The sequence below is a fragment of the Parasteatoda tepidariorum genome, chromosome 1, assembly GCF_043381705.1.
Source record: "Parasteatoda tepidariorum isolate YZ-2023 chromosome 1, CAS_Ptep_4.0, whole genome shotgun sequence".
In the NCBI taxonomy this organism is placed as follows: Eukaryota; Metazoa; Arthropoda; class Arachnida; order Araneae; family Theridiidae; genus Parasteatoda; species Parasteatoda tepidariorum.
The window spans coordinates 58,325,138-58,352,069 of NC_092204.1; the positions used below are offsets into that span (position 1 = coordinate 58,325,138).

The window sequence follows — 26,932 nt, forward strand, 5'->3', positions numbered from 1 at the left end:
TTTGTATTATACCTTGTAGAAAAACAACAAAAACGAACGAACGTTAACAATAATATCCTACAATTACGTCGATTTACATCAATCAATGCATCACATCAACTTTCTTTTTAAATGGGACGCATTTAATGTTGCTAGATCGAACGCGATTCTCTTTTGGGTCGCATTGCCTTATTTATATTCTTACATTAATTATCATCATTTATGCAATAATCTTTTAACAACTTAATTAATGAATAATCTGGTAAGCCAAATTTTGTTAAAAGGCTGAGAATTCTAAATAATTTAACTTAGTAATTTAAAGGCATGAAAATCAAAGTCTTACTCAAAAAATAAGAATTTAAGCAATATTCATTACTTTGGATATAGAACTTTCAAGGAATATAACGCAACTTAAAAAATGCTTATAATGTTTATTCACTAACAATTGAATAGTTAAATAGCTCGTCATTACTTAATTTGATCGTTTCTCTATGCATTGCAACAATAAATTCTTTTGCTGAAAAATTTTGCTGTAATATGATTCCTAAATGAAAAGATATGGGGTAAATATGGGAAAACCCTTACAGTTTTCACGTATAGTTTATGCTTTACAATTTTATAATAAATTTGATTTTTTTGTAATGTTTAGTTAATTTAACAAGTTTTAGAAAAATAAAATTTCAAAAAATCGTAGTTATTAAAACATATCAAAACCTTAAATGTATTTTTCAAATCTACAATCATATATTTTTAAGGAATTTGCGTGTAGTTTCCATAATACTCTCTCCACATAATTAAACATTTAATGATATTATTAATTGTTATGCATATAAATATTGTTGAGATGTTTCAGAAAATAGACGAGGTTCCTTCACCCGTTTAAAACAATTTCGAGCAGAAAAACAATTTACTCTTGTAAACTAACGAACCAATATGGTTCCTTGTACTTTCCAATGAAAATAATAAAGAATGCCTGTTCCGAGTAGTATTTATTTTAAATAGACTGAAGAAAACCCTCTGTGTGATATTTATGCGCTCATTCTACCTGACCACTCTTCACTTTTCAGTCTAGTGTTGTTGTATCTCAAACATTTTGGGTTTAAATTATCCCTTCATTCTTCGAAAATCTCTCAGGTGTTCGGCAATATCCAACTCAACCCTGACACAGAAATCAATCGCCACAACAACTTCCAAACCTTTGTTCAATCTCTTATTCTGTTATTTAGGTGAGTTTAATAACATTAAATTATAACAGTTATACACTTTGCCATTTTATTGACATTCAATATAAATCTTTCATTTTGAAGCAATAGGAAGAAAAGAACGAGATTTTTTTTACGCATATGTGGTTAATTTCGAACCAAAACATTTTTTTCTGCTATTAGAACATGCTTTGGAAGTATTACACAATACAGGATGTTTCGTAATCACCTTCTTTAATATAGAATTCTTGCCAAAAAAAAGTATACAAATTAAGCGGCGTAAAATAATTGTTAAAAAACAGTATCGAAATCTGTTGAACTAATAGTTAGGAAGGTTCTGAGAAAAATATCAAAACCAATTTGATTGTCTGATGAAACTTGGATGCGTTGCAACTCTGCTTCGTCTGGCAATCAAAAGGGTTTTAGTTTTTTCAGTCTCGCCTTCGCGTGCTGTTCATTTTGATTTCGATAGCGCTTTTTTTTTCTTTTTTGCATGTGTATATTTGACCGCTTTCGTTTATTTTTTTACTTTACTTTTAAAAGTTTTCTAAAAATTTTATATTAAGGGATATCATTACGAAGCCTTCTGCATTTCAATAAAAACATCAAATGAAATCGTAGCTTTTTTTCCAAAACATTGCTAAATGAATATAGAGATTTCGCATCCAAATATTAGTTATTTATTCTTTTAATGTCTTTGTAAAATTTCATTTCAATAATAGTATAAAAATAAAGCTGAACTATAACAGTTTTGTGTGTATTAAATTACAAAGCCTACCAAAAAAAAACTAAAGATTTTTAAAAACACAAATATTTCACTATGGACTTTGAACAATCATGAAAATTATTAATCAGTCATCTCCTTTGAAAAATACTGGTTTAATAAGCAGAATTGTTTTAATTTTAATTCGCAAATTAATAGTTTTTCCATCAGCAAGAATAAATGGCAAAGTGTTTTCTGCTTCGTCATTTTTTATCTTCTTTAGCCGCCTGCCTCTGCCTGTTTAACGCACCTTGTTCCTAGTCGGCTAGGACGTCCTCAATAGCAGTAGCTATGTAGACTTTTAGTGCCTTTCATAGCATATTCTATTTCATATAAAAACTTCTTTATAATATTTCCGTTCCTTTGTAGTATAGAAAACTTCAATAAGAATATTTTTTTCGAATGCATTATATTTCTCACTTTATCACTTATATTTCACCTTTCTTTTAATGAATATTGTAGTTATAATGATGTATCAAATTAGTTTTTAAATAGTAGCTAGTAAATAATATAGGGCATATTTGCCAAGTGTATCAATAATAGCCTCTTCCTCTGCACGCCTCTGCAGGTATTTGGTAATATTGACCTGAACCCTGAAACGGCCATAACTCGCCACAATAACTTCAGAGATTTCGGTCAAGGACTAATGCTGCTTTTCAGGCAAGTTCAAATAAACGTTGTATGTGTTGCTGTGAAATTGTGCACATCCCTATTAAAATGTGAAAAAAAGCCATCGTTATCTGCATCACTGAAGCTTGTCTTTCAATATTTAAAAAGTTAAAAAATTATCCTGCTAAACATTGATAGTATTAACGATAAATGAGGCGTTTGATTTCAAAAAAAAATCTTTTTATTGTTCCAAAAGAATACAAAAAATCTTTTTTTTTTCCTAAGAGTTTTTTCAATAAAATTAAATTTTTGAAGGTTATTAAAAAACATGATTCATTACACTATTTAAAGTTTCTCCTCGGGAGTTTTATTTGCTTTAACTAAGCAAGGTTTTTAGAACACCTAAATATTCCATTTTTCTGCAATTTGGACATAGTTTACGACATGAAAATCAGCTTACCTATAGTGTTTACGCTATAAATGATACGCTCGATTACGCTATAAATGCAGAAAATATAATATTATAAATGCTTACGCTATAAATGTTCGGCTCTATACTAGTTAATTTCTTTACGTTACACTGCTTATGGTAAATTTTAATCACCTTATCTGAAGTACGTAATCCAGAATTAGCTTAAGTAATAAACAAATTCTGGCTTTTGCGGTAGTTAATTTGTATTCTACGGTGTCATTCACTGAACTAACATCGTTTAATCAGCTTACCTTGATTACATAGCGTCTAATTCTAGCTCTAAATTTTTTTTTATTGTGTACGACACTGTTCAATTATCTTACCTAGAATAGGTAATGTTCTTTAACTATTGACTGATTCTTGATTCTGGCTCTTATGTTGTTAATTTTTGATTCTGGCTTTTACGATTTGATTTTATTTTCCTAAAGAAATAGTATTTCTGTTTTTTGTAATAAAAACTCTCATGTTTAAAAAAACCAGCTCGGTTTAAAGTACTTTTTAAAATTATATTAAAACTACATTGGCGTCGAAAATCTTTTGAAATAATATCTCAATTATTGTACATTTATCAAAATTTAAAAGTCACGATTGTCAAATTATGACATTTGAATGTCCTATGTCTCATTTTAAATGTCCTGTACAATTTCTAAAAATGAACTAAGTTGGTTTTGAGACCAAACACCTCAATTTATCTTACATAAATGTAAATAGCATGCTCTCCTTATGCTTAATTTATAATATTTTAACTATGCCACGTAATTGCTCTTGCATGCATATTTAAATGTCTCAAAAATGCAATTCACAATCGAAAATTTTACTTGGTGGCATAAGTTTCATCAAAGCTGTAATGTGCTTCTTGTCTATCGAAATCCCATTGATGTGAAGAAGTGGAAAATATGTGCAATCTGTCGACTCAACATCTTTTGTAATGTGTGTATGTGTGGTGCATGCTTGTGTTAAATAAAGCTTAATACGTATTTGTGAGCATTTTTGCTTCTATCTTCTACTTTTTGTTTTAAGAATATTATTTTGAATAATACAAAATTCTTTCAATATAGTTTAATGTCAAATGTTTATTCCAATTAATTGATGTTTTTAATAACATTTTAAACGTTAAATCGTCTTTAATTGAAAAGCTGAGTGCATGTAGGTCCTAAGGCACATTTTAAAGTTCATACATTGACAATAGGAAGTGAGGATTAGGTCTTTCTTCATTGTCTTGTTCTAAAGCTTCCAATTAGATTAAACCATTTTAATCCTAACACTCATTTAAACTTGGAGTCTTAAAACGATGCCAAAAGATAGGGTTTTTTGAACTCGTCGTCTGTTAGTTGACAAATGCACTTGGAACTTTCTTCTCCGAAAACACTCAAAAATTGTCAGTACCTTCATTTCTAAAATTTTCAAAATTTAAAAATTTGTCAAAGTAAATAATAAATTAATATTGTACAATTAAATAAAATTAAAATAAAATCTTCTTTGAGAAATCTCAATTGTTTCAAAAAACTCTTGCATAGAATTTTTCCACTAAGCTTTTCAATTAAATCAATAGAATTGAAAATTGAATGGAGTCAAATAAAATAAACTAGTGGATAAATTATGAATTTCTCATTTTTAATGTGATTGTGTCAAACCGTTATTAGTATATTATAAATTTTACACCGTATTATATGCGTTTTAAGTTTGATGACAAAATATTTACCCAATTAAATGTTTGGAAATTAATTGCATTTCTTATTTTATGACTTGCTGAAACTTATATATTTTAATTATAGTTATTTTTTTTATCTTAATTACCACTAAAATGTGTTACCTAAATCGAGTGAATATGTGTGTTGTGCTTAAATGTTAGATTTTACAATATGATTAGGTCCTTAAATAGATTCTTATATTTTTAGTAAATAGTAAGCCAAATAATATTTATAGACATTTTTAAAAGAGTAGAAAGACTTATGCATAAAAATTTTCATTATTTTTTTAGGATACTATAAAGACTTTGTTGATGTGAATAAACGATCCAATTTGCATATTTTAAAGAGTGTTAAATTATATTCACGAAGCAAAATCCTCCTTTTTTTAATCTTTAAAAACTTTAGTAAAACAATGGTGGCTGTGCAATACGTTTCAGGCCTCATTTTTTTACTTTTTAAAAACTTTTCTAAAACAATGATAGCAGGGCTTTTCATTTCAGGGCCTCATTTTTTAATCTTCAAAAGCTTTTGTAAAACCAGTGGTGGCTGTGCTTTACGTTTCAGGGTCAGTGTCCTTTTCCTGGACCTCACCTTGTTTTTATCAGCATGTGTGTTTATATCTGCTTGCATGAGTTTTATCATTATTTTCAAGTGCTCAATGTGTTGCAAAACTAAGAATTTGGATGCAAACCCTTTTCATACCAACATTTAAATTATTTGTAGAGTTTTTTTTTCTACATTATTTCTTAAAGGTGTGCGACAGGTGAAGCATGGCAAGCAATTATGTTGGATTGTGTGAAGGGCAGAGCTTGTGATGAAAGATCCAACAAGCCAGAGGGTGAATGTGGAAGCAATTTAGCTTATACATATTTTGTCAGTTTCATCTTCTTTTGTTCATTTTTGGTAAGAGAAACATTTTATTCGAGTTAACTTTGTAATACTTTTAATACATGAACTTAATTTACTTAGTTTTAAAAACAGATCTAACATTCTATCAAGATTTTGAGATATTTCGTTTCACTGATACATAAATGGAATGAATATTAAAAATAACGTAATTTCTTTATTAATGCTGAATATGTGGAACTGTTAATATCTAAAAGTTCTAAAATTCAGAGAAAAGTCTGGAAAAAAAAGTTTCGACAGTATGTGCTAAATGGGCGTTTTATACCCGCATCCCACGTTTTAAATATTTTCAAACTCTTATGTTAGATACGAGATTTAAACAAATATGTTTCAAATGAAACTTTTTTGCGTTAATTAGTCACACAAACTTGCAAAATTAGCAGTATCAAATTATTCTATTGTGAGAATTCATACTTTATTGTTTAACACCTACCGAACAACTTACTTTGTACGAATGGACGTTTTTTGCCTTGCATCCCATATTTTAGATAATTCAAGATTCATATGTTTGAAACGAGTTTTAATTGTAATTTAAAAAACAAATACTTTTTTAATTAATCTTTTCATACTTTAATAAGTCACACTAACTGGTAAAATTAGCTGCACCTAATTGTGGTACAATTCGATTTTGAGAGTTCGTGTCGTATGAATTAAATGAGAATTGAAGCTACATAAACATAATTTAACACCCATCAAACAACTTGCATTGTTAGAGCGTTTGTTTCGTATCTTATTAAGCTATTTTACCGTACTTATTGTTACCGTATTTTTGTCAGAAGTATACTTTAATGTAATGAATCTTTTGTAACTTAAAATAACGTTTAGAAATCAATTAAATATTGTCGCTACAATAAATTAGCTATTTTTATTTTGTATTTCATGAGTTGCTGGGGCATATGCAGTGATTATATAAATTCTTCCTATTAAATGCTTAAGTTCGGGCTTATGCGAGTTGTAATAAACTAAATTTAACTTCCTCGTAGTTCAAATTATTACATATACCAACCACAATAACTTAAATAATACAAAAAATGTCACTCAGTGTAATTTTACCATTACCACAACATTTAATGCTTACCATTTCACAGAAGTAAGCTATTTCGTAGCAATAATGTAAGATTCTTGCTAAAGTAAAATCTTCGATGTTAAATATTTCAATCGATATTTGCAGATGAGAAATTGTTTCTTTCTAAATAAAACTGTTTATTTATGAACAAAGAAAATGGTATTGTTTTGTCAAAATATACTCATTACTTTAAAATTTATTTCAGATGCTTAATTTATTCGTTGCTGTCATTATGGATAATTTTGATTACCTCACTCGAGATCCTTCTATACTGGGTGCTCATCACTTGGATGAATTTATACGTGTTTGGGCTGAATATGATCCTAACGCCACGTGAGTAGAGTACTTTTTACATCAATCTCGTTTTTAATGTAATTTCTCTAATATATCGCGTTGAAAGTAAGAAGTTAAGAATATATTAAGAATACTAATATATTCTTAACTTCGTAAAAAAAAACTTTATATAGCATTGCTCATTTGATCTAAATTTAGCAAACATTTGAATACATATTCTTAACATCAGAATTATAAATCTTTAACACCAAAAAAGTATTAAAGATTTTCTTATTATAAAATTAATGATTCATTTATAAATTCCAAAAATTTTTTAAACTGTTTTATAAATTATAATTTTTTTTTAAAAAATATATAAAAGGAACAAAAAAGATAATACCTGATGGTGCAAACATGCATCGCTACAATTTCTAAAAGAAATATATAATATAATAAAAAGCCACTAACGAGATTTTACATTGATTCTCTGTCTGAAATCACATAATTCATTATTCTTACGAAAAATCTTTCGCATACTCACATAATTAATTATTCATTTCCTGTTAAATATAGCTATAAAAATAAAATATCTTTAAAAAATAAAAATAAAATATTGCTAAAAAAATATATTAAAAAGCCGGAAAGCAAAATAATGAAATCAATATTAGAAAGCACTTCTTTTTACGGATATAATCGTGTGAACTGATGAAGAGATTATATCTTTTCATTGTTTTGTTATTTTCCATGTTTTCTCCATATTTTTAACTTATATATATATATATATATATATACATGATATTAAAGAAGAAAGCTTTTTCTTCCAAACTTGGAAGCTATATAATTATTAAGAGATGCAAGTGGAAAATAATATAAAAATTTGAAACCAAAATGCTGTAACAAAACTTGTTATTGTTACTTACAAATAAAGTTAATATTAATACATAAATAACATATTATTTATGTACCTAACATTTTATTTATAATTGGTGTAGTAACGATAGTAGTTTTCATTTATTTTACTTCATATCAAACTATTAATAATACTAATAATGTATTTGATGTTCTAATAGTGGTTTCATTCCCTATTCTGAAATGTACGATATGTTGAGGAACATGGATCCACCTTTAGGATTTGGCAACAAGTGTCCCTACAGACTTGCTTATAAGGTAAGGTATCATCTACAATTAGTATTGCGAGTATTCTTATAAAATATTTATTAATATAATAACTTATTTATAAAACACTATTTTTTTAAAAATTGAATACGTCACGTTACTAATAGCAACAAAAAGTTTATTTCAAGCAATGTTTTTTTTTCCTTCTTAGAAATTGATACGAATGAATATGCCATTAACGGAAGATATGAAAGTAAATTTTAGTACCACCTTATTTGCTCTGATAAGAGAAAATTTAAGTATCAAAATGAGAGCTGGTAAGTATTGTAAATTAAAACTATATTTTTACCTCCTTCCATTTTACTTTATTTTTCAATACGTTATTCATTTTTGGGTAATTGAATATGTATTGAATTAATTTACTTCTAACAACCAAAGCCTAAAACCTATTTTTATTAAAGCTGAAGAAATGGATCAAGCCGACGGAGAACTAAGGGAAACCATCAAAAAGTTATGGCCTCTTCAAGCTAAGAAACAAATAAATCGTTTGGTACCTCCGCCTGAAGGTGATTCCAAAACTTTTTTGAATCTTTTTCTATTTATGTAATGCTTCAAATGAATTTATTATTATAATTATTTGCTGTTTTTTTTTTTAATTATTTATTTTAAGGAAACATTCTAGTTAGTTGAGTCAACAGAATAAATTCTTTTTATTTTGAAGCTCAGAGCAATTTCGAAGACGCTGAACAGTTGCTTCATAGTCCTGGGTAGCTAATTTGTAATAAGTGTTGTGGAGACTGAACACTGAACACACTGAAGATTCCACACTTTCGAACACACTGAAAAATCTTCCTGAAGATTCCACACCAAACATTCAACAATAAAAACAAATTTTACTTGCTTAACTAAAATTTCTTTCAAACCATTTTTAAACATTAAGTATAAAAGGCTTTTAGCTAAATAATTATCAACTAGATTATCAAATCGTTAACATAAAAAAAAACATGATTTCGAAATGGGCAATAAGATATTGTGCTATCTAGTAGATGACCTATCTAGACTTATGAATCCATCTTGAAACTAAACTAAAGAGCAACTTAATGACAAAATAATCAACTTAGAAAAAGTACACCTTGTATATTGCTCTAAGCTTTACAAACCTTATGTTAATCTAGTTTCCAGATGGGCTGCTTAAAAAATTGCAGACTTCCTTACTTTCTTTTTATAGTTACCATACTACTAAATGCTCCAAATGATAAGTTTCCAGAACATCTGTTTTTAAATACCGGACACTTTATAAGTATCCAAAACCAATCGTTTATAACAACATAAAATATGCTTGATACATAGTTGATATAGATATTTTACGAGCAGTTAAAGCAGAGAAAGTAAGTTCAAAAAAACATTATTACTAACATTTTAAACCCTTAAAAACTGGAGGCGGATTGATTGTTGGGATAAGTTTTTAAGCAGAAGACTTAGCTACTTCTAACATTATAATATGAGTCAGAAAATAAATGAATAAAAAATGCGTGAGATTACACTAAATAAAACTTTAAAAGACACTTAAAATTGTGAAAATTAAAGTACAAAATATTAAAATTGCTTGGCTATTTTACAGATAACTCTCAAAAAAATGAATTTTTTTAGACCTACTAACTGAAATGAACCCTTAAATCCTATTTTTCTTTACTTCTCTTACGATATTTATGTTTTCGGTACTAATTGATGTGTATGTTAATTTCAGCTGTAGGTACTAAACAATTAACTGTTGGCAAAATCTATGCGGGATTACTCCTTTTAGAAAATTGGAAACAAACTAGATTTGGTAAAAATCCAGGAAACGCTCTCTCTGTAAGTACTTATACAATCAATCAAAGATGCTACAGGGATAGTTCTACCTGCATTTTTATACATTAAATGAAGTTTCGAATGGCACGTGTTAATGTATCTACAACAGTGAAATAAATTCTCACAATATAATTACATGTCTAATATAATGCATGCAAAATTTTAAGTGTAAGGAATATTTTAGAATTTTTTGTTGTTGTTGTTCATTGAGATTAATTTAATTAGATAATTTATCCTTTAACCTTAATTGATGGACGGTTCATATGAGACAATTAAGTATATAAAATTAAAACTGTTTCTGATTTAAATGCTTTAAGTATTTTTAATTGCAATTACTTCACTTGAATCATCATATCTCTTGTAACACTTCCTTTCTGAATAATAATAAAATTTATTCCGGAAATAACTATACAATAAAATTGTTAATTATTGCAAATCATATTCTTTATCCTCAAAGGGTAGTATGAATAACTAATATTCAAATATTTTTTTCAATTTAAAATTTTTTTTTATTATTTTTAGTACTCTTTATTTTCAATATTAAAAAAAAACATCTTATGTAATTTGTGAATAGATATTATGAAAAAAGGTAATAAACTTAAAATTTTTCGAAAATTGTGTGAACAAAGAAAAGCTGAAGATTTTTAAATTTGAAAATAAGTCGGTAAAAACCTATTAAATAAAATTATTTCAAAGTAAAAACATATTCATTACGTTTAGAAAATCGACACTACTGAAGCTGATAGTATTTTTGGGATTGCAAATACTAATAAAAATATACTTTCTTAAAACAAATTAATGAATGTAATTTGTACCAACTTAAAATTAATCATAATTATAAACCCAACTGAAAACTAATTATTTTTCTAGGCGTAATATCACGATTTCGGATTACTGTAAACCCTTCAATGATTTTTAAATGCAGGGTTAGGAAGAGTATTGATTTATTGTAAACTTGATACTCGTAAATAATTTAAACTAGCTGTAATTTTGTTTTTCAAGTTGTCACTTATATATCATAATTTTTGGTTACAGTAAAAACTTACTTTTTACATTAAAAAAAAATTAAATGAGTATTGATTTATATAAAACAGTAACTCATTGTAATTCGATTTTCCAGTCGTATTTCATTATTGCTAGTTACTACAAAATATAAAATGTTTCTTATGTACATGGAATTTGAATGAGTATTTATTTGTATAACGCAATAGTAATAGTGATAAATAACAAAATAAATAGCAATTCTTTTTTCCAGACTCATTATCATTACTTCTGGTTACTGCAAAATATTAAGTGTTTTTCAAGTGTATGCCCTTTGGATGAGTATTTATTTGCAAAACACAATAGTAATAGTAAACAATAACTCACAATTCATCAATTTTAATTTCAAAATCTCAATAACATAATTTTTCGTAAAATATTAGGCGTTTTTTAAAGCAGAGAACTTTCAATGAGTATCGGTTTATATTACATTTTTATAGTAATATTCTCAGTCTTTCAATAATTTATGTTAATTAAATAAATTAAAGTGGTTCAATCTGAAAGAAATTTTATGATTCTTTTTAAAGTGATATTTCGTAAAAGCTAATAAATTTTTTTAGTGTTTAATTGTCCTTAATTTAAAAAACCAACTCTAAATTTAAAGAAAAATCTTAATTTTTTATAAAATTATTTTTTTAACTATTCATTTCTAAGTTTTTGGAAATAACTCAACTTCAAAAAAAATTTAAATACTTTTAAAATAAAGCAACGAGTAAAGTATACTGAGGCTTCGTTTAGTAAAAAATTAGTTTTCACTGAATTATTAATTTTTTATTCGAGATTATTTAAATATTTCAACATGTTTAGCTGTGTAATCTTAAAAGAAACGGATATCTTCTGAGGTTTTGGACCAAAAAAAAGGAATTTAAAATTTTAGATCATTTTCGGTGCATGCTATTTAAATAAATTGTTTATCAATATACTGTATTTTGTAGCTTTTGTGATATGGTTGTCGGGCAGAAGCTTTGTTTTTTATGTCTGTTTGTAGTTCACGTTAATTGTGTGAGTATTAGGTTATTCATGCTTATAGATCCCTACCTTTCTGGTGTATATATATTCCAGTGTGTAACTTCCTTGTAGACATTTTTAAATGATTTTTGTAGACATTTGTAAATAATTTTATTAGTCATACGGTGCTTCTCATACACTCTTAAATGTTTTATCGCCAAAAGTTTTAATTTCTAATAAGCGTTTAAGGGTGTTCTTCGAAGTTCTTTCGCCAATAAAAGTTTTAAAAAACACACAATTTGAGAGTCGATACAAAATTTTGAATTCTATCCTGTTACGAAGTCTCGACTTTAAAATGGACAAATTTGTTGTTATAATTCCAAACAATGCAGTGCAATAATAAAAAATTAGATCACTTACATTTTTCATTCGTTCAAAACTTCAAAGTTCATAACTGTTCTGATATCTATGATTTTCCTTATTAAAAAATATGAAGTAACGACGTATTGCACTCTATTTTCAGGTCATAGTGACTCCTTTTAGTGATTAGTGATAGTAGTTATTAAATTCAGTCATTTACGAATTTTTTTATAGTATTAGTATTGATACACTATACATCTTAGTCGTTTTAAGACTTAGCTGTCTTTTTTTAAAAAAAATTTCAAAAAATTATGCAGCATAAAATTACATTTTCATATCTGTGGATTACGGTATTTTTTTTTTCAAGCTGTTCGTTTTCTCTTCTTAAAAATAGTCTAGTATGTATGAATTTAAAATGTCCTGACTACAAACCAAGTCATGCAAAAAAAAATTCTGATTTTTGTTCTAAATCACTACAAAACCTAGAAACTGTAGCTTTTCTTGGTAATGACATTTTATGCCATTGTCATAATTAGCACAGAGGGCGCTTACTAAAGATGCATGAAATAATAGCCATAATAAACTATCACAACAGTAATAAAATAGTATATTGTTAGTGGAAAAGCATTAATTAATTAGACGACAAATCTTTCGAGGAACAGCCTTAAATTCAAAAGAAAGTTTGGCGGCATTTGTATGAAAAGTTCCGCAGTAGTTATCTATTTTAGTGTATTAATTGAGGTGTAATGTTATCTTTGATTGCAGGAGAATCCTTCCCAATCTCCTGATCCTTCAGATTCACCGGTAGTATAGACACACATTTCCTTCCTTTCTAATTTCTATAGAACCTTAATTCTATCGCTAGATTAGTTACTTCACTTGATGTTGGCATGCATAGTATGGTTTTTAGTGCGAAATTAGTAAATTTGATCAAATAAATAGAGAAATACAAAACAAAAACCATTAAGTATATGGTGAACAGTGCACCAAAAAAAACGGATCACCCTGAATAACTTTTGATCTAATGATCGAATCTTCAATGTCTCGGTCTCAATCTTAATGGTTCAAAGAGGTGACTTCAAATATGCTAATTAATTAGTGCAGATGCTAGATTAAGTTACGAAATCAGATACAAAACTCTACTTTCTATGAATAAACATACCTTTTTTCGACGGATTTGGATTTCTGACCCCTAATATATAGGGGGTAGCTGCAGTCTGGAAAATATGGTCCCCATAGTTTGATCAAGGGAGCGATCCAAAGTTCGGATCCCTTAATGTTAATTTTACTTTTTACGTATCACTATAGCTTAAGAATTTTTAAAGCGAAGGGAAATATTTTTGCTTATAATTATAAAATTCGCTTGCCCTAAGATAAATTCATGCAAAAAAAAAATTTTTTACTAACTATTTAGTGTTTAACTAATAATAGTCGAAAAAAAATTTATTGTAATGTATACAATTTTTTACATCATTTTAAAGTATGTAAATTTTTTATAGCAAAATTCTAAGTTGAGTAAAATCGGTTGAGTAGTTCCTGTGAAATCGAATTTTAAATACACGGCTCTTTTGAAATTCGATTTCTCAGGAACTTATTTGATGGATTCCGCTCAAATTTTGTATTTTTCCATCTAAAATTACATACCTTTAATTGATGTAAAAAAAATTGTGTTTCTAACAATTCAAAATTGTTTCGACTAATTATTAAATAAAATAATAAAAAGTAATAAATAAATACTAAATTTTTTGCATGAAATTATCTTTAGAAAATAGAATTTCATATTTGTGTGCAAAAATATTTCAATTCACTTAAAAAGTTCCAGAGATATGGCGGAATATGTAAAACGTAAAATTATTAGCATTAAGGGGTCAGAACTTTGGATCGCTCTACTGACCAAACTATGGGGATCATGTTTCCCATACTGCGGCTACCCCTATCCGGTGGGAAAAAGGTATGTTTATTCAGAGAAAGTAGGTTTTTGTGTTTGATTTCATAACCTAAAATATCGCCTGCAGCATTAATTAATTATCATATTTGAGATCACCGCCTTAAACCATTAATATTGAAGACCTAGAACGTGAAAATCCGATCATTAGATCAAAAGGTATTCAGGATGGTCCTTTTTTTGTGTGTGCACTGTACGATAAATCAGCTGAGATACAGTATTTGCATTTTAATAAGTTACCTGATCAGTTAAGAAAAATGTATTATTCCGTTCTAAGCAATTATAAGTTATAAAGTGGTATTTTTCCCTTAAAGATATATGTTAATCCAATGCTTTATTTCAGAAGAGTTTACTTTTACCTGAATGTTCCTTATTTTGTTGTATTTATTACAATTATTGTTAATTTGTATTTTATGTTTTGAAAAAGCAACAGATTTAATGGTCAAATGTTCTTTTATTTATTTCCTGATACACACTGTTAGAATACCTATATAAATAAAATGGGTTAATCAAACAGAAAAAGGATTACTTTCCTTCAATTTTACTTAAAACGAGTTATATGAGCATAATTTCCTTATTTTTTAAAAATACTAACAACTTTACTAATGCTGATTTGATAGCTAAATTTAATACAGAACATTTCAATGTATAAAATAAAACGAAAAAATTATCGAAAAATACTAATTTCTTGACTAATAAAAAAAAATATTGCGTTTATATAGTTCATTATGAAAAATGAAAAAAGTAGATTCTCTTTTTCTATCTGAAAAGGACCCCTAATGTTACATGATTAAAAGGGAAAAAAACTTCATTCACCTCAGGAATATATGGAAATAGCGGTAGACACGTTTCAATCGCTCAAAAAAAAGCACCCATTTTAAAGTTTTGCCAAAACGGAATGAGAAGAAACTAAAGTAATTTGAAATATAAAACGATAAATTGACCTCGAATGTTGAAAAAAAAAACAATAAAACTGTCTTATTTTATACAAATTATATTAATAAGGTAAATTCTAAGACACGGTTTTCTAAGTATCAAGATTCTGCTCCAAAACATTCATTGACATTTTGGCAACATCAACGAAGATAAGTAATCGAATTATCATAATTAAATATTGAACAAATAATTTTCATGAAAATCAACATTTCCAAACAAAGGTCATTTTTCCAAGCTGTCAATTGTATTTTCTGAATGACTATTAATACTAAAATTGAGCAACAACTGCTACAATTTTTATCATACAGCTGTTATACAAGATGTCCCTGTTGTTAAAACTGACATGACATGTCATGTCATTCCTTAATATGTGACACTTTCCTACGAAGGACATTATATGATGACGCTTGTGAAAGACTACAGAGGAACTTATTTTTTAAAGAAAGAAAGCTAGGCTAATCTAATTAAAAAATTAGATTCATTCTCAGGACATCTTTCTGTAATGTGACATCAAAGTAATTGCATGGTCTTCTTGTGAAACTTTAAATTATGAAATAAGAAATAATTCTTTACCAAAATATTTAATTGTGTGATTACTAGAATTTTGGCTCTTCTGGGGAAGAAGGTAAGTATATTAAACTACAGTAAAAGTTACAATTATATTAGAAAAACTAGTCATACTCAATTATATTTCAAGAGGTATAAGTAATAAATTTTAATTTGCAACGCGTTTAACGAAAACTTACAATTCTGATTTGATAGTATACTAAATAAATTGATATTTTATAATATGAAAAATGATTTGGAAATATATATTTATATCCTCAAGAATTTCCATGTAAACTTAAGATTTTAGAACAAATATTTAAAATTCTTTCATTTTATGGAGTATTTTTGATTGTTCTAAATTTATTCATGTGAAAAAATATAAATGTAGGAAAACATAAAGAAAAACATTTCCATTTTTTTAATCATATTTATGCTTGAAATTTACAAATTATCTGGATACGAGTGAAAAAAATACAAGTGTTTCTTAACGTAGAGTACACATTGTGGTAGAAAAGATTTCCATAAGTAATTTTAAAAATGTTCCAAGAAATGTGTATGGTATCTGTTTAATTTCTATTTCTAATATTCTATTATTATTGTAAAACAGTGATGTATTTTAAATAAAAATATTTTGTGTGAAATAAATTTAAAGGATAATATTTTAATACTGTATAAGAAGTTATCTTTCTAAGTTCTTTTTGTAATAAAATTACATTCCTTAACTGGTCAGAAAGCATGGAAAGCATACTGCTGCTGCCATCATTTTGTGAAGTATATTAAATGGTAGCTGTGGCATGTAATTTATTTAAATTATATTTTTAGTGTTATTAAATTAGTTTATTGCATTTAAAGTTAATTTTTAGAAAATATTTCATAGCATTTTTTAATAAAATTATTTCATTTTAAATTAAATATTGAACTGTTCACCAAAAACTTTTATACCATAGTTTAACGTTAGAATGATATTAATGTTAAATATTAAATTTCCTAATACGTTTTCATTTGCACATAAAATATTTTACTGCTCTATAATGCTCTTTCTAATATTGTGTGAAACAAATACTTTTCAGCGACCGTCCTTATTACAAAGATTGATGGGTGCAGTCTTACCCTCGAGGCAAGGGAGTTTAAATTTGGATGAAGATCAATTTGAAGATGCCGATTCTCATTTACCACTCTCTAGGCAAGGGTCCATACATCGTTCAAATTTAAGGTAAAAGTTGTTATTTATTTACTAAAAATTGCAAATCTCAACTAGATTTAAGTAATAAATCGTACCATCCTCTTGGTACTGATTTGAATCAAAGATTCTAATCTACAGAATTATATTCATTTATTCGAATCCTTTGACACACATCTGTAGATCTAAATAAATTGATTCATCAGTTTTTAATTCATAAATTCGAAAAAAATCATGTGATGATTTATTTATGCTCTGATCAAGTTTATTAAAATATCCGATTCACATTGTTTATTCTAATCAGTGATTTCATTCATGATTCAAATCACATAAATCGTTAATTCATTAGATTCTAGTCCCTTTTTAATTTTACCCATCTTTAATCACACAAATATCTTATCTTTTGGGGCAATTTTAACAATTTATACGCATTACCTTCCAATTTTGAAAATAGTTAAAAATGTTATCTTATCTACACTAACACAAATCTTTTATCCGTTTTTTCTTACTTCAACAGATTTAGATAACACCGTTTGTAAAGCATATTTAAAGTACATAATATCGTTTACGTATAGTACACATAGCAGATGCCTATTTAGTTAATATTCAATCCAATTCTACGAATTTTGAAAATAATCGCTCTAAGCAAATATTTTTTCATGTAAAATGGTTTAATATTTTCAAACATAATCATTCGTTGAAAAATTCAAAAAAGAAATTATGAAATGGCAATAAAAAGTTGGTGACCAAAAAAAAAACAAATTCCTTAGTAAAATAATCTAAACGAGTTTTAACAAAACATGAAAATGACTTTAATGTGCAAAATTTCTGTCTTAAAACGGGAGGGAGACTATTCGCACTCAGAAAATATGTCTAATTTTATTTAATTAATAGAATGCATTTTTTATCTGGTCAAAACAGAAAAATTATATATAATAATAATAATAATATCTTTAAATATATAAACTGCACAATGAAAATATTAATTTAGTATTTAATATTAATTTAGCAAAAAAATTTAACTTGCACTTTACGAAAATATTTTTTGGAGAAACATGTTTAAAGAATTTTTTATTTTTAAATATAGCTTTTTGACGAAATTGAAATGTGTTATGAGTTACTGAACTATTTATAACAAGTTGCTAGTAACGAGTTACTAACTTATTAGTGAAAACGCTTTCTTCGCTTGTGACTTTTATAAATATATATAGCACGATTTTAGATTTAAAATATAGGTAGAAACTTAAGTAATTCAAAATTTTTCATTTTTATTTATTTTTCAGTATTGATAAGAATCATAACAATGAAGATAAGAAATGGAATAGATCTTTCAGTTTTCTAAGACGAGGAAGCAGTCGGAAAAAGAAAAGAGGAAACAATGATATGACTCCAACGTATATACAAGTAAACCCGACATTCTGCTTTTAATTTTTGTATAAAATGTATTCTAACAAATTTTTGTTTGTGCATTTACGAAGAAAAGAGCAAAAGATATAATGAACCCCAACTTTTAACCACTCTATTACTAACATATTTTCCAGATAGCCCAGATTTTTAGGATCAAAAACTGAATCCATGGGAAAGAATGCGTTTACTCAGTCTCGTCATTTTGGATTTTAGGATAAATTTTTAATAGTGTTTCCTCAATGATTTTTGTCCATAAGAAACTTTTGATGCTAAAATATCATTAAACAATGAAAAAGTATCATTCAATAGCACATTTTGAATTGTAATATAATACTTTAAATTCGTCTGATTGACTTTTTAAAATTTTCTTTTTGTATTTAGGCTGATGTGAACTCATTTCGATAGAGCTAAAAATATCTTTGACTATTTCCGATTATAAACGCGAAAACAAAGATATTTTTGAAAAGTCTTAAAACGAGCTAACGTATTATACTAAATAGTCTTTTTAAAATAGGTGATGACAGAATCGTATAGCAATAACTTGTCAAAAAACTATTAAATGAAATGTTTCAATAACCTCAGTATCTCTCTTCCATTATGATTAGGCTGCTTTGAATTTTATATGTTTCGAAAGATACGGCCAAGTAGAGTAAATATTAACCATTAGACCTGTGAAAATTTAACAAAAATGTTTAAGACATATTAAACATGTTACTCCTCCATCCACATTTATCTGACAGAGAATTCGATCGCGATAACAGAAGCTTCATCATTAACCACCAGTAATAATTAATAAGTTTCTGCGAGTAATTAATATTGCACTTCCGTGCAATATTAACGGCTCGTTTTTTTTTTTTTTCTCAATTATTGTCCTTGATATGGACATAGTGATCTAATAAATAACTTGTTTATTTTATCATCTTATATTTTGTATTATTGTAATGAATGTTTCCAAATAAAAATTGACGCTGTTAAGGATGATTCGCCTCTGTCCTTCCTCGGAGTTTAATGCAATGGTAAAAATAACTAGTAAACTTACGACATACATTTACTTTATATCAATTTCTCTTTTTTGACTTGCTGACAATGAACTCCAATAACGAGCCTAATAGATATTAGCGATGTTGTGTTATCGTAAAAGTAGCTGTTTGTCTTACTTAGACTTAAAATTAGTCTAAAAACCATTATTACCCAACTTTTTATTATTAAAAAATCACATAACCTGGAGAAATACATAATACTTTGTGATGCCACAATTGGCATTACATATTTATTTCCTATATTTTAAGAATATCTTTTATTACTTAAGCTGATTTTTATTAATAGAAGAATTATATTTAAAATAAATCACTAACTTAATCTTTTTAAACGAACATAAAATATTTATTTCTTCNATTAGCCACCAGTAATAACTAATAAGTTTCTGCGAGCAATTAATATTGCACTTCCATGCAATATTAATGGCTCGTTTTTTTTCTCAATTATTGTCCTTGATATGGACATAGTGATCTAATAAATAACTTGTTTATTTTGTTATCTTATATTTTGTATTATTGTAATAAATGTTTCCAAATAAAAATTGACGCTGTTAAGGATGATTCGCTTCTGTCCTTCCTCGGAGTTTCATGCAATGGTAAAACTAACTAGTAAACTTACGAAATACATTTACTTTATATCAATTTCTCTTCTTTGACTTGCTGACAATGAACTCCAATAACGAGCCTAATAGATATTTGCGATGTTATGTTATCGTAAAAGTAGCTGTTTGTCTTACTTAGACTTAAAGTTAGTCTAAAAACCATTATTACCCAACTTTTTATTATTAAAAAATCACATAATCTGGAAAAATACATAATACTTGTATTTTGTACCAAACTTATTTTATCAATCAATCACGTAATTACAGTATCATAGCGAATCCTACTTGTACTTAGGTTCATTGGAGAAATATTGGTTTTATAACACAATCACATGAACTACACCTAGAACGCAATATATTATATAAATATATAATAGAAAAATAATCAAATATATTTCTAATCTAAGGGTAGAGATGGACATCTTCAACCTGCTGGTGGCATACCACCTCGTTCAAGATCACCATCACCTGTATTTGGAAGATCATCGATATCCCCTCCTCATGGTCGATCTCCCCCATTGATACGTCGCTCCCCTTCACCTAGACGTCCCCACCACGACATCAATTTTACAGAAGCGGCTGCAGGAATGGCTGAATTTGTTCACGAAAAACATGAAAATAAGAGACGAGGTAGATCGCGAGGTTTGTATCTCTAAAAATATTTTGAAATGGCATTTTGGTACAACAACTGACTCAGAAATTGGAGAGCTGAGTGGAATAACAAAAAAAGTGGCATTTAAATGAAAATGTTAAAACCAGCTGACAGTATGAGAACGTCAGCAAACTGTTTACAAAACAGTCTGGTAGAAAAGATTTGGCAGAACAAATTAATGTTACATAATTGCTGCCCACTATAAAATGAATCGGAGTTCAAAATATAAAATGCCCTTCCACAAATCTCTTCAATTGTACTCATTACAGCCATTTTAAATTATATGCATAATAATTCGCATGAATACTTGTAATGAATATTCATAAGACGAGTTTAGTTTCAAGAACCAGCTCAGTTCATTTTATAGAAAAGATTAAAACACTTTACTATTACACATTAGGAATAAAAGCATTAAAAAAATTTCCCTTTGAACTGCTTACAAAAAAACTAAAAATAAGCATTAGGCTTGAAAGAAATTAAGCGAGTTCAATTTGAAAAACGATTAGAGTGAGTATAGTATTGAAACAAATGTGTCCTACAACATATTCCCAAAAATATGACCAGTATTTAATATCATCGCTAATTTCTGAATTCCAGATATAATAATTGAATACATAATAATAGAATAGCCTTAAATAAAATATTTGAAAACTTGAGATTTCTCATAGCAATATCTTATTTTTATTTAATTATACATTTTATCAAATATTTAAATTTCATAGAGCACACTTGGTAAAGAAACTGAGATAAATGCCTTAAATTTTTTTCGGACTGGTAGATGCATCTGTCAATATGCAGTCAAAAGATAACATTAGAACGCCTGTATTTTAAAACAAATTAAAACCCCATGAATGACGCGAATAGTTCAAGTGTTAAGAATTTATAAATTTCGCCGACAGAAAACTTGCGGACAAAAGGCATTGCATAATCTTTATTTCATTACATAAATTATTCCGACGTTAATTAAGGGTTCCTCAAAAGAAGATGGTTACAAACTTCACAAAATATTACTAATAAGTTCAAACATAGTTGCAATAGTAGAGGTGAATTACATATTAAAGCTATATTTTCTTAAGTTTAAAAGGGATCTACAACAATTTTGCTTTAAAAGCTGCTTAATTCAAAACGTGTCGAAAAAACTAACTTTAGCATAATACTGGACAAACCTACGTGAAATAAATTAGACGGGGTTCACACTCAATTTTTAAACAAAAAAAAAAAACTCAACGACTTTTCATTGACTTTTAAGGATCTAAAATCAAATTTTTCAAGGACCAAATTTTAATATCAATTTTCAACCAAAAATAAAACTTTTAATATTTAGTCTGTTAAAATACATCTCAACCAGATTTTATTACATTGAAACATATATTAAGTTTATCAATTTCACATACTTTAATAGTTGCAGCATTTTCTAATGTGAGTAGTCCACAGCGACCAATGCAAATGGTTTGATAGTTACATTGTGGCTTTAATCAGTTTGAAGACTATCAAAAAATTTCCTATTTACATAGGTACACATGCCAATTTCTATTTCACTTCAGTAAAACTTTTCATGAACAATTTAATGAAGCATATTAGAATTAATTGAAAAATAATAATTTAGCATATCTATTTCAATTTTCAAAAAACATGGTGTCTTTTTATTACCTCAGAATATCTGTAATGTATCTTGAACATAATGAAATCTTTTGTAGTACATTATTTTACAGATAACAAACTAAGACTTAACAAATTTTATTTTCTTTAAATTATATCATAAATCGCAAAGGGTGATTTTTTAAATTTTGTGATTACGATTTACTATGCGTAAATTTTTAAATCGCGTATATACAAATCACAATATGTTATAAATCAAAATTACATGAAACGTAAAGCAAGCCTCGAAGATCGCTTGAATTACGTATCACAAATAATAATGTATGACTTCCAAATTGAAATGCAACGTATGTTTTGTAAATCAGGACAATGATAGCAAATGATACAGTTTAAAAAATGCGCGAAGTAATAAGTCGTAAATCGCGATGCGTTATACATAAACCACTTTGATTTAATGCAAAACACAAAAACTTAATTCGCTAGTAATTTCATGCAAAAACCGATTCGTAATTTGGTAATAATTGTAATGCAAAATGTCATCAATAACTCGAATTAGAATGCGATGCATGATTCTTATATCCTTCAAACACGAATCCCAGTTCATAATTCGCAAATAAACGTTCAAATTTTTGAATCTGCAAAAAAATAGTAATTATGTCAGTTGGTTCAATATCAAAATGATAAAAAAGAAAATCAGAATATTCTTTTTAATTTTGCAGGCAAGAAACGTGATTATTCGCCTTCAAGAGCACGATCTCCAGTTCCTAAACCAATGTGGCGGCATGGACCAAGTATGCATTCTAGGAGTAGGAGCCATAGCCCCGTATATCCAAGCGTTAGGCTCGATAGACGTTCTAGAACTCCAAGTCCCAGTCCATCTACCCCTACTCAAAGTGAATATTATGGTACATCACACCTCCACTATAGATCTCGTAGTCCTAGTCCTTCTTCTGTGCATAGCCTACCTGTAGTCCATCGAAGGCCAGGTGGTGGTCGACGTCTGCCACCTACTCCAACAAAACCCTCTACGCTGAAATTAGATATACTTTCTGATCCAATTAACTTCCCAGATGTTTCCCATTCTCCTACAGTACCTCAACCAAATCGATCACCAGGGAGTATCAACTTCCCAAAACTTAGTGCCTCTCCAACCCATGCTTCCTTAATGAATAGCCAGCAGCAGCACCCTCCATGGAGGGATAGGACAGCAGGGCCAACTCATGCATCAGCTTCTTTATCAGTGGATGTAAAAGATGTGCACATTAGAGAAGAACCGGTGCATGGGTTGCCAGCTATCATTAAAACAGATAGCAGCTTCGCGCCAACTGCCCTTGGACAGCGCATAGAGCCTCTTAGTTTTGAGGCAGCTGCTGCAATAGGCAGGGGCTCTCGCCATTTGCCTTCACCCCTGCCTAATGGCTATAAACCTGGACAAAGAGAGCGATTGCAAAGGGAACGAGAGCCTGTTACAATGGTTGTAAGGACAAAAAGTAAAGGACCACGGCGACATGATCTTGATGAAGACGACTGGTGCTAGCAGTAACCCATGTCGCTCTCCTGAGCCTTTTCTTAAGCAGTGCCATTAAAAGTGGGAGAATATATCAAAATCCTCCCTTTGCTGCTCACACCACTAGCCTTCAAAGACGAAGATAAATGCATACATTCATATATATGTATATCACATATGTGTGCAAGTATATATTTATGGAGACCGGTTCATATTGTTGCTGTGGCTACTCATTTTGTGTTCTTTATATTCTCTGCACTAATGAGGAAGAATGTTGATGGTGAATATTTTTTATTTATATTTTTACTTTGTTGATTGTTTTACTTTTTATAAGACGCTGAATATGGGGGAGATTTCTCATCAAATTGATCTCCTAACTTAAATCTTTCAGGTTATGCTGTGATAGATCATTGTACCCTCTTTAATGTTCCCTTAGCATATATACAGAAGTCAAAGAGGAAACCTTTCGTTCTATGGCTAGATAATAAGGGGTTTTGTGAAATGTTTGAATCTTGACATTTGATAGCCGTAGCCTAGTTCATATATTTACTGTATTAACTGTGATATTAGATGTTGAATGTTAGACTGGTGAATTCTTGTACATGTTTTCATATCATTTGCAGCCAAATTGTGATACTTCAAGGATATGGTATCGTAAAAGACATATGAATTAATATTAAAGAGTAAATTAAATGTCTTTGCTCAAAAAAAAAACTTTTTTTTTTTATTCAAACGTAATCTTGGTGTTAGGTCTATTTTTCTTATAAATAGTGCTTTTTCTGAAACGTACGCAACTCATTAAATCATTTAAACTTTGTCTTTGCCTTAAATGTGTGAAATAGGTTAGCACATTTACTCATTATTAATCAAAATTATAATTAATATCATAAATTTCATTTTGTGGTAATAATTGTTCATCATAAGATACCTCTGCGTAATATTTGGTTTTGTATCAAGAAATTATCTTTAAAATTTTAAAAAAAATCTAATGTTTAATAGGTTTGTAAGATATACATAATTTATCAATATAGTATTTAATTCATTCACATAATATTCACTTTTGCATAAAAAAAATTAAAAATTAAAATCTAATTTTTAAAGTATATTTAAGACATGCACATATGGTCTTGATAAGATTTTATAAAATGAGTAAAAATGGTTAAAAATAACATTATCTTTAAAATTAAAATTAAAACACTTTACCTTATTCTGGGCAGAACAAAAATAAAAATTATTAAAACAATAAAATTTTAGAAATATTAATACAGATTTCTACTGTAAAAAATTTTTGCTGAAACTTATTTATATTTTTGTTCAATCAGGAAATTAAACATATTAGATTTTAAATCTAGTTTTAAATTTTAATTTCGACATTTAAGTAAAATTAAAATATAGTAGTTTTAAATATAACCAAAACTTACACTTTTAATGCTGGGCGTCCAACATTACAATTGATGAAGAAATGTATTATTTTCATTGAAATGATATTTTATTTCTCATAATCTTCTTTGGAATGTTGAGATGAGTTTCATTCAAGAACGAAATGAATTTGTCGATTACATAGAACATTTAGGCAAAATTCATAATTAAAAGTTTTAAATTAACTTTAAAAATGTTATCAAAATAAAAATTGAAAAAAATTGAAATTCATACTTTAAAGTATGATTTTCAAATATATCAGTTTCATAAATTTTAAAGTAGTTTTTAAAAATTCTTAATCCAATTTTTCGTTATTTTATTATTAAAAAATATATGTTACCTGATATCACAAAAGTGCCTAATTACTGAAATTTTCTTATGAGTTACTAATTAATAATTTCAAAATGAAATAGGAATTAACATAAAAAAAGTCAGCAATTTGTGAAAATTTAACATTTAAAAAAAAAGAGAGAGAGAGAGAAATACATAATAATTTATTGTTTCTAAAAGAACAAATCTTTCATTTTTTTAAAATTAGCTTATAATACTGCCACGAGTGTCAACGTGTGACGTATCATTCACATTGTTCATTGCACTTGGCACTTACAATTATGTTAATAAACATAAAAATGAGTATTATTTTACATCCCTTTTCATCATTCTCCACATTGAAAACAATTTCATGGTTACAAGTTATGTATATTCTTGGACTCAGTGGACTCTTTTTAATTTGAATATAATTCCAATATTGGTAAATTCAATCTATAATTAAGCCCTTTGAACATCAATGTTAAAATTTCCTTTTCATTCAAATACTTTTTATTTTATGAATTTAAAATCTAGTATTAGATAAAAAGATAAAATTTCTCCAAATGTTTTGATTTAAGAAAAAGTAAGGTGATAAAGAAGTCAAGTTATGAGAATAGGAATAAAACAAAAAAAAATTTGTGGCAAAGGGTTTTTCTATGGAGTCATTTTATGGTTAACTGCAATACTTGTTTTCCCCAAAGCATTTTTATAAGTTGATACTTGAACTATGAATAATAATAAATTCATTTTGTCATCAACAAATTTTTTGGAATTTCAAAATATAGAACAGACTAAAACATATTAATATAACGTTAGGGGGGAGTTAAAGTTCGCAAACCAGACAGTGAAAGAAAATTTATTTAAAAATATAAAATGCTGTTGTGTACAAACAGATAAAAAAAATTATTAAATAAACCAATAAAATCAAACATGCTTTGTTTCTTTTCTTTAAAAGAGTAAAAACTTTTGTTAATTTTAAATCTTTGACTCAAATTACAAAGAATTAATGTAATTTAAAGTTTTAATTTATTTATTTTTTATTAATAAATCCATAGTGAATACGAAAACCCATAAAAAAATAAAAATCAATTATAAAAATATGTATTTAATCAAAAGTATATTAAAGCAGTTAATAAATTTTCTAAAAATTAAAATTCAGAATTATTTTTATCATAATTAGTGCCAGATTTCCTTAGTATAATTTTTATTCGAGCTCTAATTAGAAGGGTCCAAAGGTAATAGATATTTTTATAGTATCTTTTTGAACCAAAAGTGACCTAGCACAAGCCTTTGTATATTTTATTGTTTACAAAACATGCAACATTTTGAAATTAGGTAATAGGTGAGTGATTTTACAGTGCCAAGAAATATTCTAGGTTAGTGTTAGGAGGTATTTCATAGAGCATTTTAATACTATTTATATTCTGCAATGAAATAGTGTCAGAATAAAAACATTTAAATATCTCTTTTTAGAAATTTTTTTTATTCTTCAAAAAAATGAAGAGTTATGAAC

At 27.6% G+C, this 26,932-nt stretch overlaps 1 protein-coding gene across 1 annotated transcript in view; it reads left to right on the plus strand.

Moving 5' to 3' along the window:
* Positions 1–24,405, plus strand: part of LOC107449199 (voltage-dependent calcium channel type A subunit alpha-1) — a 349,547-nt gene extending 325,142 nt beyond the window's left edge. Inside the window, exons 37-48 of the mRNA XM_043053258.2 lie at positions 1,114–1,205; positions 5,469–5,619; positions 6,894–7,021; positions 8,032–8,128; positions 8,289–8,394; positions 8,539–8,643; positions 9,825–9,931; positions 13,043–13,081; positions 16,778–16,920; positions 18,171–18,291; positions 20,341–20,575; positions 22,904–24,405. Coding sequence (XP_042909192.1) covers positions 1,114–1,205; positions 5,469–5,619; positions 6,894–7,021; positions 8,032–8,128; positions 8,289–8,394; positions 8,539–8,643; positions 9,825–9,931; positions 13,043–13,081; positions 16,778–16,920; positions 18,171–18,291; positions 20,341–20,575; positions 22,904–23,721 — 2,142 coding nt within the window. The 3' untranslated portion in view covers positions 23,722–24,405. The remainder of the gene's footprint in view (positions 1–1,113; positions 1,206–5,468; positions 5,620–6,893; positions 7,022–8,031; positions 8,129–8,288; positions 8,395–8,538; positions 8,644–9,824; positions 9,932–13,042; positions 13,082–16,777; positions 16,921–18,170; positions 18,292–20,340; positions 20,576–22,903) is intronic.
* Positions 24,406–26,932: the final 2,527 nt, after the last annotated feature.